Raw genomic sequence first — 16035 nt, 5'->3', positions numbered from 1 at the left:
TTTATAGGCATACACAGCATTGCATCTATTTAACAAATGAGGTATTTCTTATTTTAAACCGATATCTACATTGTTACAATAATTAAAACTGGAAAAGGAATCATAATATTCAAAATTTGTTTGAGAGTAAAGTGCCAAACTCCTAAAAGAGGCCTAAGTTAAACCGCTGCCAGAAGTCCAACACTGGAATATTGTTTGTGCCTTCACTCCTAACAACTCGCGCTGTACATGCAGCTACTTCATGTTTGCACATCACAGAAATTGATGCTGAATGGTTGCTGTTGGCTTCATGCAGGGTGTGACTGCTGGCAAAGGCCTCTCCGTGGTGTAAAGTGGTTTTCTTAATTATGCTGGGTCAGAAACAGAGGTCATATTTTCGATATGAGAAAAAAAGCCCACTTAGGTCACACGCTAGTGTTCCAGCTGCCAGAAAGTGTGATCAAACAGTTCCTAATTAGAACCATATAATTTGGTGACATTATGATATTGAAGCTGGCAGCGTTGGTTTTTCCCAAGCAAAACTAACTTCATGAGTGGCTGACCATAATTTGGGGTTTTGTTGCATTCATGCAGAGGGGTTATGGTGCAGGAGGAGGGTGTGTATGTGTGTGCAGGGATGATAGGCGTTTTTTCCAGACACAGAGGTGTGTTGGAGCAGAAAAGGGTTGGTAACAAGTCAAGTATGCATTTGTTTGGCCCAGAAGCAAAACAGCCCCAGGATGAAAAGACAGAGTGTAGGTAGGAACCTCGACATGTCACGCAGAGGAGGCTTTTTGGCTTTCAGCTATCCTCTTGGAGGGGAAAAAAAAGGGGAAAAATAAAAGGTTCTGCATACATCATACAAGATGACTGCAATGGCTTCTGACAGTTGTCATGGAGATGACAGAAAAACAAACATGACAAAGACTCACATCTCTTTAGAACATTGATAGAAAACGACATAATTTGATTTCTTATTTCTTGCTATAACGTGTCAGCATTAAAAGCACAGTTTAAAACAGATGGTAGAGTAAAACTGGACTAACAGAATTTAAATAACAGAAACAAAGTTTAGCAAAAATATGAACTGAACATGAAGAAATTTCATATAAAAACGTAAATCCTGAGAAAAATATAACTGTCTATGTTATCTCAGTTAAATTAACAAACCTATTTGCAATCAACAGCACACACAACAGTTTATTGTAAAGATACTCAAACTGCAAGAACATTTTCACATTTTTCACATTTGAATTAAAACAACACCTGTCAGAGGCCATGGTTGGAGCTAAATGCAGGGTAAACCTGTTAGATGCTGCAAAAGATTTGAGACTCAGGAAGATAACGATCTCAAAGCATACATCTATAGTCCCAGTGTCAACAATGCTTTATATCAGAGCTAGAAAGGCCCAGACATAGAATCCAGACTTAAAATCAATTACGATCATCTTGCAAGACTTACAAAGTATATGTTCAATATAACTAAAAGTGAAGGGCTGATCTGTTTTAGTTTTGGTTTTGTTTTTTTGTTTGTTTTTTGAAAGATATATATATATATATAAAAAACATAAATAATTTCCTTCCATTTTACAATAATAAACATTTCAAGTTTGTCTATTTGATAAAATACCAATAAAAAAAAAACGTAATTAAAATTTTTAAATATAGCAGTCAATGGATGATTTCAATAAAATCACATTAAAAATAAAAAGTGTATAAGTGGTAAACCATGGCTTCACATAAAAGCTTTTAGGAGATTTGGGAACCTACTGTATTTGGGAATATTAAAACTTAGTGACTGTCACCTTTTGCTGTTGCCAGTCTTTCTCTAGAGGAAGCATCTTTAAGGTTTTTACTCCTCATGTAAAGGAGAAGTTTGCTTTGTTAAGAGAAGCACTGTAACCCTCTGTGCACAGGTCGATCATTCAGGTAAGCAGGAGAGATCCAAAGAAACAAGCTGGGAATCTCAGAGAGGCCCGGATTCCACCGAGGAGTTCATCCCAAGGGACTTCAAGTTGTCCTGCTCTGATCCAGTGACATTCTCCTGCTACAATGACTTTTCATTAACCCCTTATCAAAATGTTTTTCTCTCCCACACTCCATTGACATGCACACAATTCCCTGTCTCCCCGCACAGAGGATCCTGTTCCAGCTGTTCCCCCTTGTGGCCACATTTGGTAAAAGTGATTTTAAACCACATTTAATTCCCAATAATCTTAAGCGTTAAAAATACTTTAATTTTTAAAGAGTTTCTTTCTTTTTTTTTTTTTTTTTACAATTATTAGGAATAGGAGATACACCTAGGTCCACAATAAAGACATTTGTTGGCATATTTTTTAGAGTTTTTCATTATAAAAATTTGACATAGGCGCTCATACCCAACAGTGACAAAGATTACCCAATAATTCAGTTTTATATCACACTTCAAGAGACAAACATTGTAAAACTTTTTTACATTCAGAATAAATCAGCTAAACCAATTAATGACCTTAACACAAAATGTTCTGCATCCTCCACAGCAGTCTGAATACCGGTACATGTTTTAATAAATGCTTTTCAGCATGTTTCAATGCATCATCTTAGGCTCTGCACCTCTTGAATCCATAACAACATATATTTGCATTATTCAAGGGTAATTACTTTCTAAATAAAGCATGGAATAGTTAATGATGGCCCATGTGGCAGAGGGGGGATTCCTCAGAATTTATGAACCAACAAGAGGTTACTCCCCCAGTACTGTTGATTTATTTGAAAAAGTGACCAAGTTAGTTTGTTTTAGAATTTTGGTATAATCTATCCATTGAGACCACGTATCACAACTGTTAAAATACATGTGTAGTAATTGTCTGGATCCAGCTGTTAGTGATTCCACAATTACAAAACCAAGCAGTAGCTGCAATAATGAGTTATTGTATTTGCAATATCTTAAGCCCATTTGTGCATCTATATCTGTTATTTTTATATAACTTTAAATACTCTGCTGAAATGAAAAGATGCACTTATTAAAGATCTTATAACCCAGACTGTATACAGTTTAACTGATGCAAAACGTTAATCGCAATAAATATTACTAAAGTTGGTCCATTTCACTAGTACAATTTCAAAAGATGTAGTCAAATAATTACGAAGGCTTAAAATGAACAATTTGTCAAAAAATAAGTTTTAGATTATCAAGTAACAGAAAAAAAGATTTTAAAGCAGCAATGTGATGTTATTGTCCAAGCAGGGTATGATACAAAGTCTCAGTGAAGAAAGTCAACTGCAAGCAGTTCTTTATGAAAGCATAAAAGTTTGGTGCAAGAAAATGTAGGAGAAAAAAGTATGTATGGGCAAAAATAATTTGCAAGTGTGGGATGGGGCTAGACTCAGAGCTTTAACCTAACAAACATATCAAGGGCATGCACAAAATCCTCTATTAGACCATTCCTTAACCAGAGACATCAGTAAAAGCATCTCGCCAGGGCAAAAAGAAAATACAATAAAACAGTTTAGACTGTTTAAAAAAAAACTTTAATTGCATTCAAAAAGATGTTCCCAGAGTCTCAATTCTGTGCCAATCAAATTGTACAGAAAGGCGACAATTCCAGGAATCCATGACTTAGCTCTACTTTATTTATGCTCAAGTACAAAATTCCTATAGTTTGCAAGCAAACTGGCCAAACCCCCATTGAAGATATTAACCTAGGTAAAACCACAGGCTGGTCATTTTCATGCCACTTCTTTTCCCACTTTATGACAAATCTCTTCCTCTTTTGTGAAATACTGTCACTTATGGGCCTTGATTGGTGCCTCTGATAAAATACAGTGGTTGTATTTTGCCCTTTTGCTAGTTTACGATGCTCTTGTATTTGTTTTAGAAATCAGAGTCATAATAAATTCTTGGAAACAACTAAAACAGCAAAAAAAATATTTAAAGTCCACAGAAGGGTAAATAAACTATGTTATCTAGTTATTAGAAGGTCAGATTTTTTTATTTATTTTTTTTTTTTTTTACACAGGTCAATTTTCATTCTATATCCAGAAAAAAAAAATAGTTTTCTCCCCAACTATATACCAAGTTGCCTTTAGAGCCAACATTTATTTCATACGATTCCCTGTAAATCATTTATTTCAAAAAGCAGCAAAGTAATTAAAAAACAGTTTAATTATCAAAATCATATTTCATACAATTCCCTGTAAAGATGATAAAAAGACAATGGAAGAGCATTAAAATAAACCAGTTCCCCTTATTTTCAATCAACATGTAACATGGAAACAGGTGTTTAGGAACACAATTTATTCATTTACAGACTTGTTTTTCTGAGCCGTTTACCACCTGACCCCACCATATGACATTGAAAATAAAACAAAAAAAGACCAGTATACTTCATTGCACTGGGTCAGCTGCTATTCCATAACCAAAGACAAGTAATGGAATACAACAGGAAAAAAGATATATTGAATTGGTAAAAGAGAACCTGATTTTTTTTCTAGAAATACAAACAAACTTGCAGTTATTTATGTTCCTCTTCAAAAATTGATCTTAAGCACGCAGCATCTAAGTTTAATTGAGGTCCTGCGGAGAAAAGACATTTCAGTGAGCTCAGAATTCTTCCTCTGCGTTTCTGCTCCTGGAAGCCTTCAGCTGTTTGAGACGCTCGATGCACTCCTCCACACTTCGCTCGCCATGGACTTTGTTGTCTCGGGTGCGTACGTTTACAGTGTTGCTGCTCTTCTCTTTCTCTCCCACCACTTTTCAAACAAAAGTGTAATGTAAACACAACAAAAAGAAAATCAGTACTTAGAAGAAATAAAACAAAACAGCCTAGCTAGAATGAAGGCAGGCTGTCACTGACCCAGGATGAAGTTGTACTGTGCCAACTGTGCGTTGCGGATCTTCTTGTTCAGAGTGCAGCCGGGGTCAAGATCCACGTCTGTCATGAAGCCGCTGTTGTGGAACTCCTTCCTTACCTAAAGAGTTAACCAAAGCAGGACAAAACCTATTTTTAACGTTTATTCATGGTACATGAAAAAGTCTAAATAAATGTTATTAAACTTAGTGGTTGTGGTGATGATACAACTCTGCATCAGTAGCTCATGCTACTTTAAACCCTGCAAAAGGCCTTCCTTGACCTGAACTACATCCAAACCGCAACATTTCTTAGCAACCTGTGTCAAAATGTAGCATAAACCATGAGACAACTACAATATCTGGTTTGAGAGTTTATAATATGGATGCATTTTTAAAAATATGAAACTTTTTGCTGGAAATTAAAAAAAAAGGAAGTAGGGTAAAGCATGTATGGTGTGTGACGGCAATTATTTCACCAGCTCTGTGTACCAATCCTTTGCTTTCACCTGACACAATGTATTCCATTTTACAACAAATTCTTAATTTAAAAGATCAGAAAATCAGAGCTGTGTTTAGAGGAACAGAAGTGAGATTGAAGCTCAAAATCTTTTAATAGCATTCGTTTTAAAGTAGCGCAGAGTCGGCCCTGACAGGAACCTAAAGCTTAGTGCACAAATCCATTTAATTGACTGTTGCTGCAGAATTCATATGCAAGTTCAGAGAAAGTTTTTGCAAACTGTGCAGAACAGTTATTATTCCGTGGGGGAAAGGGTTTTAGCTGAAATGCTGTCATTTAAGCAGAGATAAGCAGAAGGTGTTTCTCTGCCAAGAGCGAGAGGCATTATTTTAAAGTGCATTCTAGCACAAATAAATCTTTATAAAACAGACTGTTGTAGCTGAAGATGGAAAAATGGATAAACTGTTTACACCCAGCAAAGACTTCAGTTTTATGAATTGTTTCTCTGAATTACGTATTTAGTGTCACTGCAATCCTTTAGATCAAGGCTCAGCGAGTCATGATCCCTTCTGTCTTTCCTCCAAACTCTTCTTTCCTTCCTTCCTTCCTTTCTCAATCATTTCTTTTAATAAACCCTTTTAGCAGTCAACCTTTCCCCTCTAAAAATCAGCTGTTTCTTTCCGTTTCTTAAAGCAACTTTCGCCTAAAAAAAAAAAAAAATCTTCCATCAACCCTCAGTTACTCCCTCCTTTAAACTGAGTCTTCCTTCTTTAATCCAATCAAGTCTTCCCTCTTTCAGTTATTCTAATCAATAATTCTGTTAATGAATGCTAACTCCTAAAACTAGTCTTTCCTTTCAGTTTTCCAAACAATTCCTTTCGCTTCCATCCATCCAAGACTCTTCTTAACTTCATTTTATTCATCCTTTCTTCAATCCACCTACTAATCCAGCACTATAATGTAGTGAGAAAGGGTGATTATTATTCTAAGCTCCCAATCCTATCATTACTTTTAGACTCCCGTATAGTTCTTTGATACTGGCACCCTGGGATCTCGGCTATAAACAAGAAGCAACCAATAATAAGATAGAAAAGACAAATGGCTTCAGGTTGGTTGTAAATTACGACACTTGTCAACATCAGGGTATCTTATGGCCCCTGAAATGTGTCACTGTGTTATATAGAGAGTGCCTACTTTCTCAGCATACTCTTCACAGGTTGGTCCCACAGGCACAACCATCACTTGACTGGGAGAAAGCCACAGCGGCCTGAAAAAGAGGAGAACATGTCTGCGATTTATTCGACTTTATTTGACTACTGGAACAGCAAACAGAATGTAAGCTTCTGAAAATGTCTCCAGCTGAATAACGGGATACATTTCTATTCTTTCATATTTTTCAGTAACTAGCTGTCACAAATGGAAACAAGTGGATGCCATCCTCTTTTAGGGTGTTTCTTATTCCTTAATCAACCCAGGGAACTATAATTGCTTACAAACCATTTGCCTCCATAGTTCTCAGTCAGAATAGCGATCATTCTCTCCACTGATCCCAGAATGGCTCTGTGAATAATCACCGGTCTCTTGTGGTCATCACCATCATGACTGCAGAATAAGAGAGAATACAAAAATACAAATTTATCTAAGGCTCTAAAGAAGCGCATTCAATGTGGCCAACAAGGCCACATTGATACTGTTAAAATATAATATGCTGCATCCAGTAAGCCACTTCTAGGTTGGGACATTGTACATAAACACAAAGGATAATGTGTGTTAGTAATAGTAATATTTATATCATTTCTAGCAAAAAAAAAGAAGAAAAATGGCATCAAATTATTCTTGAACGGAACAATATGTGGACCCATTCTAATCGGTGATATAGTCCAATGTAATAATGTTTGTACAATGTTAATGAGGGATAGAAGTTTATACATCCCATCTTTAAAAGCCTTTTTTGTGCAAAGATCAAAGTTTTTTAGAATTATTGGGGATCTAGAGTGTATTTTCGATGCTAGTTGAGAGTGTTTTTCCCCTCATTTTTATAAAGATGAGAGTCATCATAAGCAGTTCATGCATGTGGAGATGTGACTTTTTCGATTTTTATTACACCAATACAGAAATGCTTTCTTCAGCCACAACTCAGTCCGCAAACCTCGACATCTCAGAGTCTCCGCTCCACTCACCACTGCACACTCTCTGCAAAATGCTCCCAGAAGTTCTTAGCAGCAACTGACATCAATGGTGGCCCCCTACAGTTCCGTTAACCTTGCCTATGAAATGTACTCTGATAGCTCTAGGCTGAAAGCTATAAAAAATATGCTGACCTGACGTCCCTCATTTCCAGGGAGAAATCAGCATGAAAGCGTCACTGATTTTAGTGTTTTAAAAAAAGGCTGCGAGTTACCCAGCTGTCAAATTTATTTATCGTGTAAATGAAATAGAAGAGGAGCTCGTGAGCTTGTTGTCATTCCAGTGGAGCGCTGTCCTGTGATATAGTGTGTGTGTAAATCTGTTTATATAGCCTGAACTGGGTTGATCATTGCTGTGATTAAGGCAAAAAAAACAATGATTCCAAATGATCTGTGATCTTTATCGTATATTCCAGAGCTAGTTATTAGTCATAAAGGTCAGGGATCATTTATCGTTTTTATTTGTAAACAGACTTTCAGGGCTTGTAAAAGTTTGTTTAGTCAGTTTGGAGAAATTATATTTAGTCATAAAACAATAAATGATGTACATAGATGAAAACCAAATTGTGCCAAAACTGAGAACAATGAGAGATAATCACCTGGTTAAATGTGCATTTACTTTTTTTTTTTAACTAGCTTTCAGCTCCAAGTGACATAGATGAGCTTCATTTTGCTGCTTGTTTGAAAATGAATGGGTGTGTGTGTGGTTGGCTATTGGTTATCACATGGTGGGGACCATTTTTAGTGGGACAGTGGCGTCGGATGTAGGAGTTTGCCCCGAAATCGAAGGATTGACGGTTCAGTGTCGTTGTGTCCTTGGGCAAGACACTTCACTGTCTACTGATGGTGGTCAGAGGGCCCGGTGGCGCCAGTGTACGGCAGCCCCGCTTCTGTCAGTGAGCCCCAGGGCAGCTGAGGCTACAATGTAGCTTGCCACCATCAGTGTGTGAGTGTGTGCATGAATGACTGAATGTAGTGTAAAACGCTTTGGTCAAGTCTGCTGACTTGAAGAAGCGCTATATAAGTACAGCCGATTTACCATTTTCCATAAATCTTAGCACATCGTGGGGTCTGATTGCTCTACTGGGGACCAATGTCTGGTAACCATGGATACAAATGCTGTTTTAGGGTTAGGTGTTAGGCTTAGGACTAATGTGTGAATAGTTATAAGGTTAGGATCAGGGTTATGTATGAACCTGTAATGGTTAGGGTCACAGGCTACAGAAATGGGTTAGAAATTAAGTCAATTGAAAGTCCCCATAAGGACAGTGAAATGCGCTTGTGTGTGTTTTGCATTCCCTCGCTGATATTTACAGGGGCTGTACTTTGCATGAAGATGGAGAATACACATATGTTTTTACTCAAGTTATCTAAAACTACCAAAACAAATATGAAATGACAACAATATGAATAAAAAAATGAATGAATATGATAACAGCTAGAACAGAATGGCTGCCAAAACATCACTGGTTAGCCAAGCATTATAGAAAATAGTGACTTTGGAAGCATCTTCAACAAACACATACTGTTCTCGAAGGATAAAAGCTATTATGGGCTGATTCCAGTATCCTTAAAAAGAAATGATAGAGTTTAAGTTTGAAGTGGCAGATTTAGACTTTAGCAAAACAGCAAGATACCAAAATGGAGCCAGACTGTGGAGGCAGGTAGATATTAGGTTAATGGCAAAGAGGCTTTTAAACCGAAACGCCTGTATCGCATTAACTTTTAGTTCCCAGCAGAAACAAACCTTTAGGTTAAGCTTTAAATATAAAAGGGTAAACTGAATTAAGGTTTCTGGTGAAGGTTGTCAGCTCATAACAGGAGATCTTAATAGGTTAACATTGTGTTTTAGTAGGATACTTATAAAAGGAACAACAAAAATGTATACAGTTTAGTAAAATGCTTTTGCAAGAGAAAATATGTTTTTAATCTTTCCATCTTGTAATAAAAAGCAGCAGAACTATTACCCCACGAAGGAGAGGTTAAAGCGTATGGGCAGCTGGAAATCAAGCTGTATGGTTGCACACTGGTGGTATCGACCGATAGCATCCTTGATCTGAATGTCAATCTGAAGACATAAAAAACACACGTGATCAGCGGCCCTCCACTGGGCAGATTTACAGCTGAACTAAAATCAATGCTTCTGCACTATGCTCACCTTGGGTCCGTAAAAAGCGCCGTCACCAGGGTTGAGAACCCATTTCTCCCCAAACTCATTCAAGCTGTTCTCCAGTTGCTACAAAGACAAATGATTAATATAGCTTTACAACCATATTGATGTTGAGCAATATAGAGGTAAACAGAGTTGTCAAGCAAAGCAAGGGTCGTCTGGAACACATCACTGAGCTGAGAAATGTTAGTGCCTCCACATAATGTTACGGTTGCTTCTGAGTTTATACTGTTTTCCATCTTTGCGGCTGCAAACCTTAAACAAGTGAGGCAAGAGTTTAAAAACACAAAAAAATGAATCAATAGATTAAGAGGGCAACAGTTTAAATACAGTAGTTTAAAATACCATAAATTCTGACAACTTTAATCATTGCAGCAAAACAATAATCAAAAGATTAGTGCACTAACACTCCTCTATGTAAAACTAGTTTTTTCTTGTTGATGTATTACAAGTGCATCTCAAATTGGAAAATCATTTTAAAGGGCAGGTTAAAAGTCAGAAGATTTTACAGCTTAAACAACCACAGGAAAGACTGCTGACTGGAGGGCTGTCCAGCAGACGGTATTTATGCCATAAATCGGGAGGGTAAGCCACAGAAGCTCATAGCTAAAGAGGCCGGCTGTTTGCACAGGGCTGTATCCAACAATATTAATGAAAAGTCCAACAGAAAATAAAAGGGTAGCAGAAAAAGGTGCATAAGTAAAAAGGATAACCGCAGCCTTAAGAGGATTGTGAAACAAAGCCCTTTCAAGTGTGTGAAGATTTACAAGGTGTGCGTCTGGGCGCTATAAAAGCTGCACATACAGCCACCTCCAGAACAGGGCCTGAAACTGTAGCGTTTATTGTTATCCATCAGTTAGCTGTAGCATACGGTCCAAATGGATCCATGCTGCAAGCAGGAAATCTATGAATTTTAATATTTGAACTGGAATTGTGAAAAAAAATATTACTTCTAGATATAGAAGTAATAGAGAAAGTTATTTATTGAAACTAGGGCTGAAACAATTAATCGTGATTAATCGATTCTTGTAATAATTGTCAACTAATTTAGCATTCGATTAATCGTTAAATTGAGTGTAGAGACTGAAACATTCCTTTAGCTGACAAAGTGGCCCTCCTAGAGCAGTAATTATGCTAAAATAAAAATATATGTAAACATTGTGCATGTAAGATGAAAAAAAAACAAAAAAAAACTTTTTCGTCTGTCAATATGCTCTATACAAAACTCAAGTGGAAAAGTTTTGGGTTCACCTGTTTTAATTTCGTAAAAAGTCCTCTTTAAATCAACCTTTTGCTATCCGATTATTGATCTAAAAAATTATTGACAGACTAATTGATATGCGAAATAATTGGTAGTTGCAGCCCTAATTGAAAACAATTATTAGTAAAGTTTTTCGTACAGCTGAAATGGTAGGTAAGACGACTGGACTGAAGCTTAGCAGTCGGCAAAAATTTTATTTCTAAAATGAATTAGATGAAGGAAAACTTTAAAAATAATTTTAGAGTAAGGTAAATAATTTTTAGTAAACCCTCACAAAAACAAACAATCTTATGTCGGTCACTAACCCTAACGCAAGTGCACCTAAAACAGAGTTTGTTATATCAGCTGTCATTTAATAGAGGTCCTACAAAAATCTCTCAAACTTTATACAAGTCCAAGGAATTATCTGACCAGTGATAATTATTTAGTTTTAGTTACTATTGTTCCATGTTTTTATTTTGATTTAGATTTTTTTTTGCTTCTGTAAGGCAGCACTAAATAACTAAAACAAAAAAAGTGGAAAACTTTGAGTTAAACCTCTGGAAAAGAAAAAGATGTTAATCCGATAGAAATAAAGGCTGTTCAAAGAAAAAAGAAAATCTCTTAAAACTTTAATTTTCTCTAGATTCATCAAATCTTGCTCTACAGTTCATTCTGCCAATGCAATACCTTCTGACAGCATCTTAGTGTTGTTATTTTTTGACACACAGAAACAGATTGTACCTTTTCTGCCTGGTTCCAGATCTCCGGCTCTCCTAGAAACTTCTCTGGTCTGGTAGAAAGGTTGAGTTTGAAAGTGAAGCCGAACACCTCATAGACCGTACGCAGGAAGTCCAGGCAGCCCTTAATCTCGTCTTCAATCTAGGTCCAAAACAACAGAAACATTAAGTTAATTAAACTTTAGTTTTATAAATTTCATAATATCTCTTTAACCTTGATCTTATTCCCTACTATGCTATTAATATTTAATGAGCTTTATGTCTCTGCCTTTTTGCCATTATGCCCAAAGTAGGGCGTAACAATATTTTGCAAATATAAAACAGAAACACCCTATGTCACATGCACAAAGCAAAAGGCTACTTTAACTTTACTTAAAGCCAGTTATTTAAATACCAGAGATTCAGTCTGTAACTTATTTGGTGACACAACAAGCAATGTAATTGTTAGTTCCAGCCCCGACACTGTATGTTATCACATACTTTACAGATCTCAAGTAGACCTGGAAGAAAGATTTCAAAAACCAGTTTCAGAGCAAAATCTAAAGAGGTCAGGTATTTATAATAATAAACTGATATATGTTGTTTTCAGCTTTAGTTTTCCAGCCATAATGCTGCAGATGGGGTGATCTAGTAAACGAAATCTTTTAGCATCCCCAGGTATTGTTTGACATTAAAACCATGTCAATAAATAACACTGTTATCAGGAGATCTGTTAGCATGAATGCTAGGATCAAGAAAATTATTTCAGTGGTTAAACTTTCTCCATCTACCATGGTCCACTAAAAAGACTTAAAAAAAAAAAGATAACTGATAAGAATCAAAATTTTTTGGGATTATAACGAAAAATATCTGCATTTTTACAAGATAATCGAATTCCTGTTACTTTGTTTATTTTTGTTTTTAATTGGAATTACATTTTTTCAGTTTTGCTTTGCAATACAAAAAAGTGAAACTGAAACAACTCCGATATTACACCGAGCGTATTAAAGAGCTGTATGATCTTCTGTCAGCACTTGCAGGTAAATACACAATCAGGAGCAAAGTGGCTGCATGTTGTAGCTAGCATCTCCCCATCTGAATCCACTAATAAACTAATTAACCTCAATTTTCCAAACCTCTGGTTTGTTTAATTAATACTGGTAGTAAATCAGGGCAAAGAGGTTTCCTTGAAAACTACTAATCACAAAAAAGAAGGATTTGGAATTTTTATATGAAAATATGACATCGCTAATAACATGCCCACTGGGCCAGAAAGACTGTTGTACTGAAAGCCTTGACATCTTTTCCATAAACACCTCTTATTATTTTTTCCAGGGTGTCTCTTTTTATTGCCTTGCCCATATAATTTGACCCAAAAAATGTAAAATGCAGCAGTGAATATATTCCTTATTAAATATCTTGCACATTTATTATCAATACTGCAGGAAGGGACACTGGTGTTTTTTTCCTTTCCCTGACCAGCATAAAAACCTTTTTTCTTTGTTTTTTTTATTTATTTCTTTACTTGTACTCCTTAACCCCAGCGCCTCATGACACATCATTGAACAAATTATTAAACACAAACTTCCAGAAATTGGTATTTTTGAAAAAGGAGCCCTCACCTGGTCAATGGAGCAGAAGATATGTGCATCGTCCTGCTGGAAGCGGCGGACACGTGTGAGGCCAGTCAGGGCTCCAGACAGCTCGTTTCTGTGCAGGACGCCAAAGTCGGCCATGCGGAGGGGCAGCTCTCTCCAGGAGCGAGGGCGGTGATCAAACATCAGACTGGTTCCAGGCAGAGGGGAGAAACACAAATAAACACAAGTGCGAAAACAAAGCTGATTCAATCTAAAGTTATAACAACGCTATTAAATTGCTTTACTGAAGTGTGAAAGAATAAATTCAAAAACTGAAAGAAAAAAAAAAAATGGCAACTTCATTTTGGATGGCAATGTTATTTCCAAAGAACAGATAACAGACTAGAGGAGAACAAAAACATAAATGATTTTAAAACAAAGAAATACAGATTGTCACTTTTATACCTTTTTTTACCTTGGGATGTAGAATTCATCGAGAAACAGAACTGGGACATTTTTCATCTGTAAACACTTCAATTCTTAAGCCAATCTAATTCAAGCAGTGAAAGCTGAAAATCTACTGCAGTGAGGAAACATGAAACTCTGTTCATAGACAGTCGGTTACAACAGGAAGCAGAGCTGAACACAGCAAAGCTTAACATTCTGCATGATGAAGGGGCTTCATTCCATACAAGAGGAAAACAAGCTCATCTGTCAAATTTACAGGGTGCTACAATTTCTGTTCGTTCTTCTCTGACTGCAAAGAAAAAAGCAAAGTGAAACCGTCGCTCATTAGAAAAACCAAGTGTCTCACCAGTGGCCCGGACAGTTCATTGGTTTGAGCGCAAAGGTTTCCTTCTCAGCTTCAAAGGAGAACATGTTCTCGCTGTAGTGCTGCCAGTGGCCTGAAGTCACCCACAGTTTGCTGTTGTAGATATTGGGCGTCACCACTTCTTGGAATCCTCTCTTCCTGTATTCACTCTGGAAGACAAACCGATGAGTTCTTTACTAAATGTATGTACCTTTAAAGTAGGTTTTGTTAACACATCTGTGCGAATCTCCAACCACCTGAACAGATGAACATCAGGGCAGAAATGTTGGGAAAGTATTCATATAAATGTATACTTTATCATAGTACCATTGCAGGAAATCTTTGGAATACATATAATAACAGCTTTCTAAATTTGGAAATTCGAGCTGACATCTCCTAAAAAAAAAAAAAAAAAAAACTAAAAATAGCTGTTGGAAATGAGACATTTTGTGTTAATGAGTTTTTCTCCTGGTGCATGTTGGACAAACGCAGGGCTGCTTTCTGTCACCAGTCCTGTTCATCGTCTTCATGAATTGCAGCCAAAGGCTAGAAGGGGTCCTATGTTCTGAGATGGTTTAGCTCTGCTTGTTATGGATGATGTGGTTTAACAGGCTCCCTCCTACCCAGACCTACACAATCTGCTGGGGTGGTTCGCAGTCAAGCGCAAAGCGGCTGGGATGATCAGATCCAACAAAAATGAGTTCAAGATTCTGGTCCGAAATAAAAATGGCTTATCCTCTCCAGGTCAGAGGAGAGTTCCTGCCTCATTTGGCAGAGTTCAAGTATATTAGACATAGACAGATTTTATTTGTAATTTTGTTTACACAAGTGTAAAACAAAAAGAAATTTCGTTTGGAACAGCTCTCTGGACAATTTCATCTTTGTTAAAAGTGCAGCCTTGAAAAATATTATAAAAAAAAAAAAAAGAATACAGGAGAGGAACAGATCGTTGCAGCTGCCACTACACTGCTGTGGGAGGAACTGAGCCAGAAGGCAAAGCTTTCATTTTAGAGGTTGTTCTACGTTCCTGTTGTCACCTATGGTCATAAAGTCTGGTTCATGACAGAGGTGTCTCAGGCACGCCCCACTGGGAGGAGGCCCAGGGGACGGCCCAGAATATGTTGAGGGGACCAAGTCTCTCGCTGGCCCTAGAACACCTTGGGCTTGGCCCAGAGGAGGTGATCAATGTGTCTGGAAAAGTCTGGGTATCTCTGCTGAGTGCCGAATCTGCAAACCAGTTTTAGATGAGAAGGAGACAAGTCAAAAAAGAAGAAGAAGAAGAATATGCATGGCAACATTAAAATAGCACTCCAAAGACCGAGATTAAAGGTAAAGTTTAAAATAAGGAAGCTGATTTTATGGTGAGGGATGCCAACATCTGTTAAAAAAGATAAAACATCCCTGTTTCATATCACATTTATTTACATATTGTAATCAAAATAAGAATCCTTGAAATAAAAGTTGTTTTGGTTTTGTTCTTTTAATCTGATCTTCCTGACACACGCGGGGAAAGCTATACTTACTCATGTTTAAATGTTAATACATCTTAGCTTGTCTTGTTTACCGTTTTTCTAATAATTGTTGTTTGGTTTATAATTCAAAACGCAGCTATGAAAATGCCTTCACAATAGAATCTAGAGCAAATGATATGATATTTTCCACATTTAAAGTATTTGAGTGACTGCTTACTCGATTTGAAAGAGGTGCTTTTTTAGCTTGCACAGACATGGCTTCTTTTTAAAACCCAATTTCACTTCCCCAAATGTCCTCAGTTAGAAATCCATTTTGCTACGTTAAAGCAAAATTGCTTCCAATGTGTTTTTTTGTACGAGTGCACACTCTAAAAAACACTATTTGAAAAGCAATTTCTCACCCTTTATAACAAAATGAAATAGCTTTTCTTCCGTGTTGTCAAATATGTCAACATTTACATGTTTTACTTTATTTCACAAGTGTTAGTTCACTTCTGAGGCCATGGCATTTGACAGACAAGGTTTAGTGTGATTTAGAGCCATCTGAAAAGGCAGGAATGAGGGTTTTAACTTTAAATGAAATGGTTTAAGCA

The 16035-nt window shown here is 36.8% G+C and overlaps 1 protein-coding gene across 1 annotated transcript in view; it reads right to left on the bottom strand.

The window, feature by feature from the left end:
- Positions 1-3955: 3955 nt before the first annotated feature.
- tars (threonyl-tRNA synthetase) overlaps positions 3956-16035 on the bottom strand; it is a 23531-nt gene continuing 11451 nt past the window's right edge. The window contains exons 11-19 of the mRNA XM_015375578.1: positions 13974-14140; positions 13205-13367; positions 11608-11745; positions 9612-9689; positions 9421-9521; positions 6765-6869; positions 6462-6534; positions 4815-4929; positions 3956-4710 (exon numbers count right to left, since the gene is read on the bottom strand). Coding sequence (XP_015231064.1) covers positions 4562-4710; positions 4815-4929; positions 6462-6534; positions 6765-6869; positions 9421-9521; positions 9612-9689; positions 11608-11745; positions 13205-13367; positions 13974-14140 — 1089 coding nt within the window. The 3' untranslated portion in view covers positions 3956-4561. The remainder of the gene's footprint in view (positions 4711-4814; positions 4930-6461; positions 6535-6764; positions 6870-9420; positions 9522-9611; positions 9690-11607; positions 11746-13204; positions 13368-13973; positions 14141-16035) is intronic.

The sequence above is a fragment of the Cyprinodon variegatus genome, unplaced genomic scaffold, assembly GCF_000732505.1.
Source record: "Cyprinodon variegatus isolate N-32 unplaced genomic scaffold, C_variegatus-1.0 Scaffold121, whole genome shotgun sequence".
Taxonomy (NCBI): domain Eukaryota; kingdom Metazoa; phylum Chordata; class Actinopteri; order Cyprinodontiformes; family Cyprinodontidae; genus Cyprinodon; species Cyprinodon variegatus.
The sequence above is the reverse complement of the archived record's forward strand: the minus strand, read 5'-3'. Positions and strand labels throughout refer to the sequence as shown.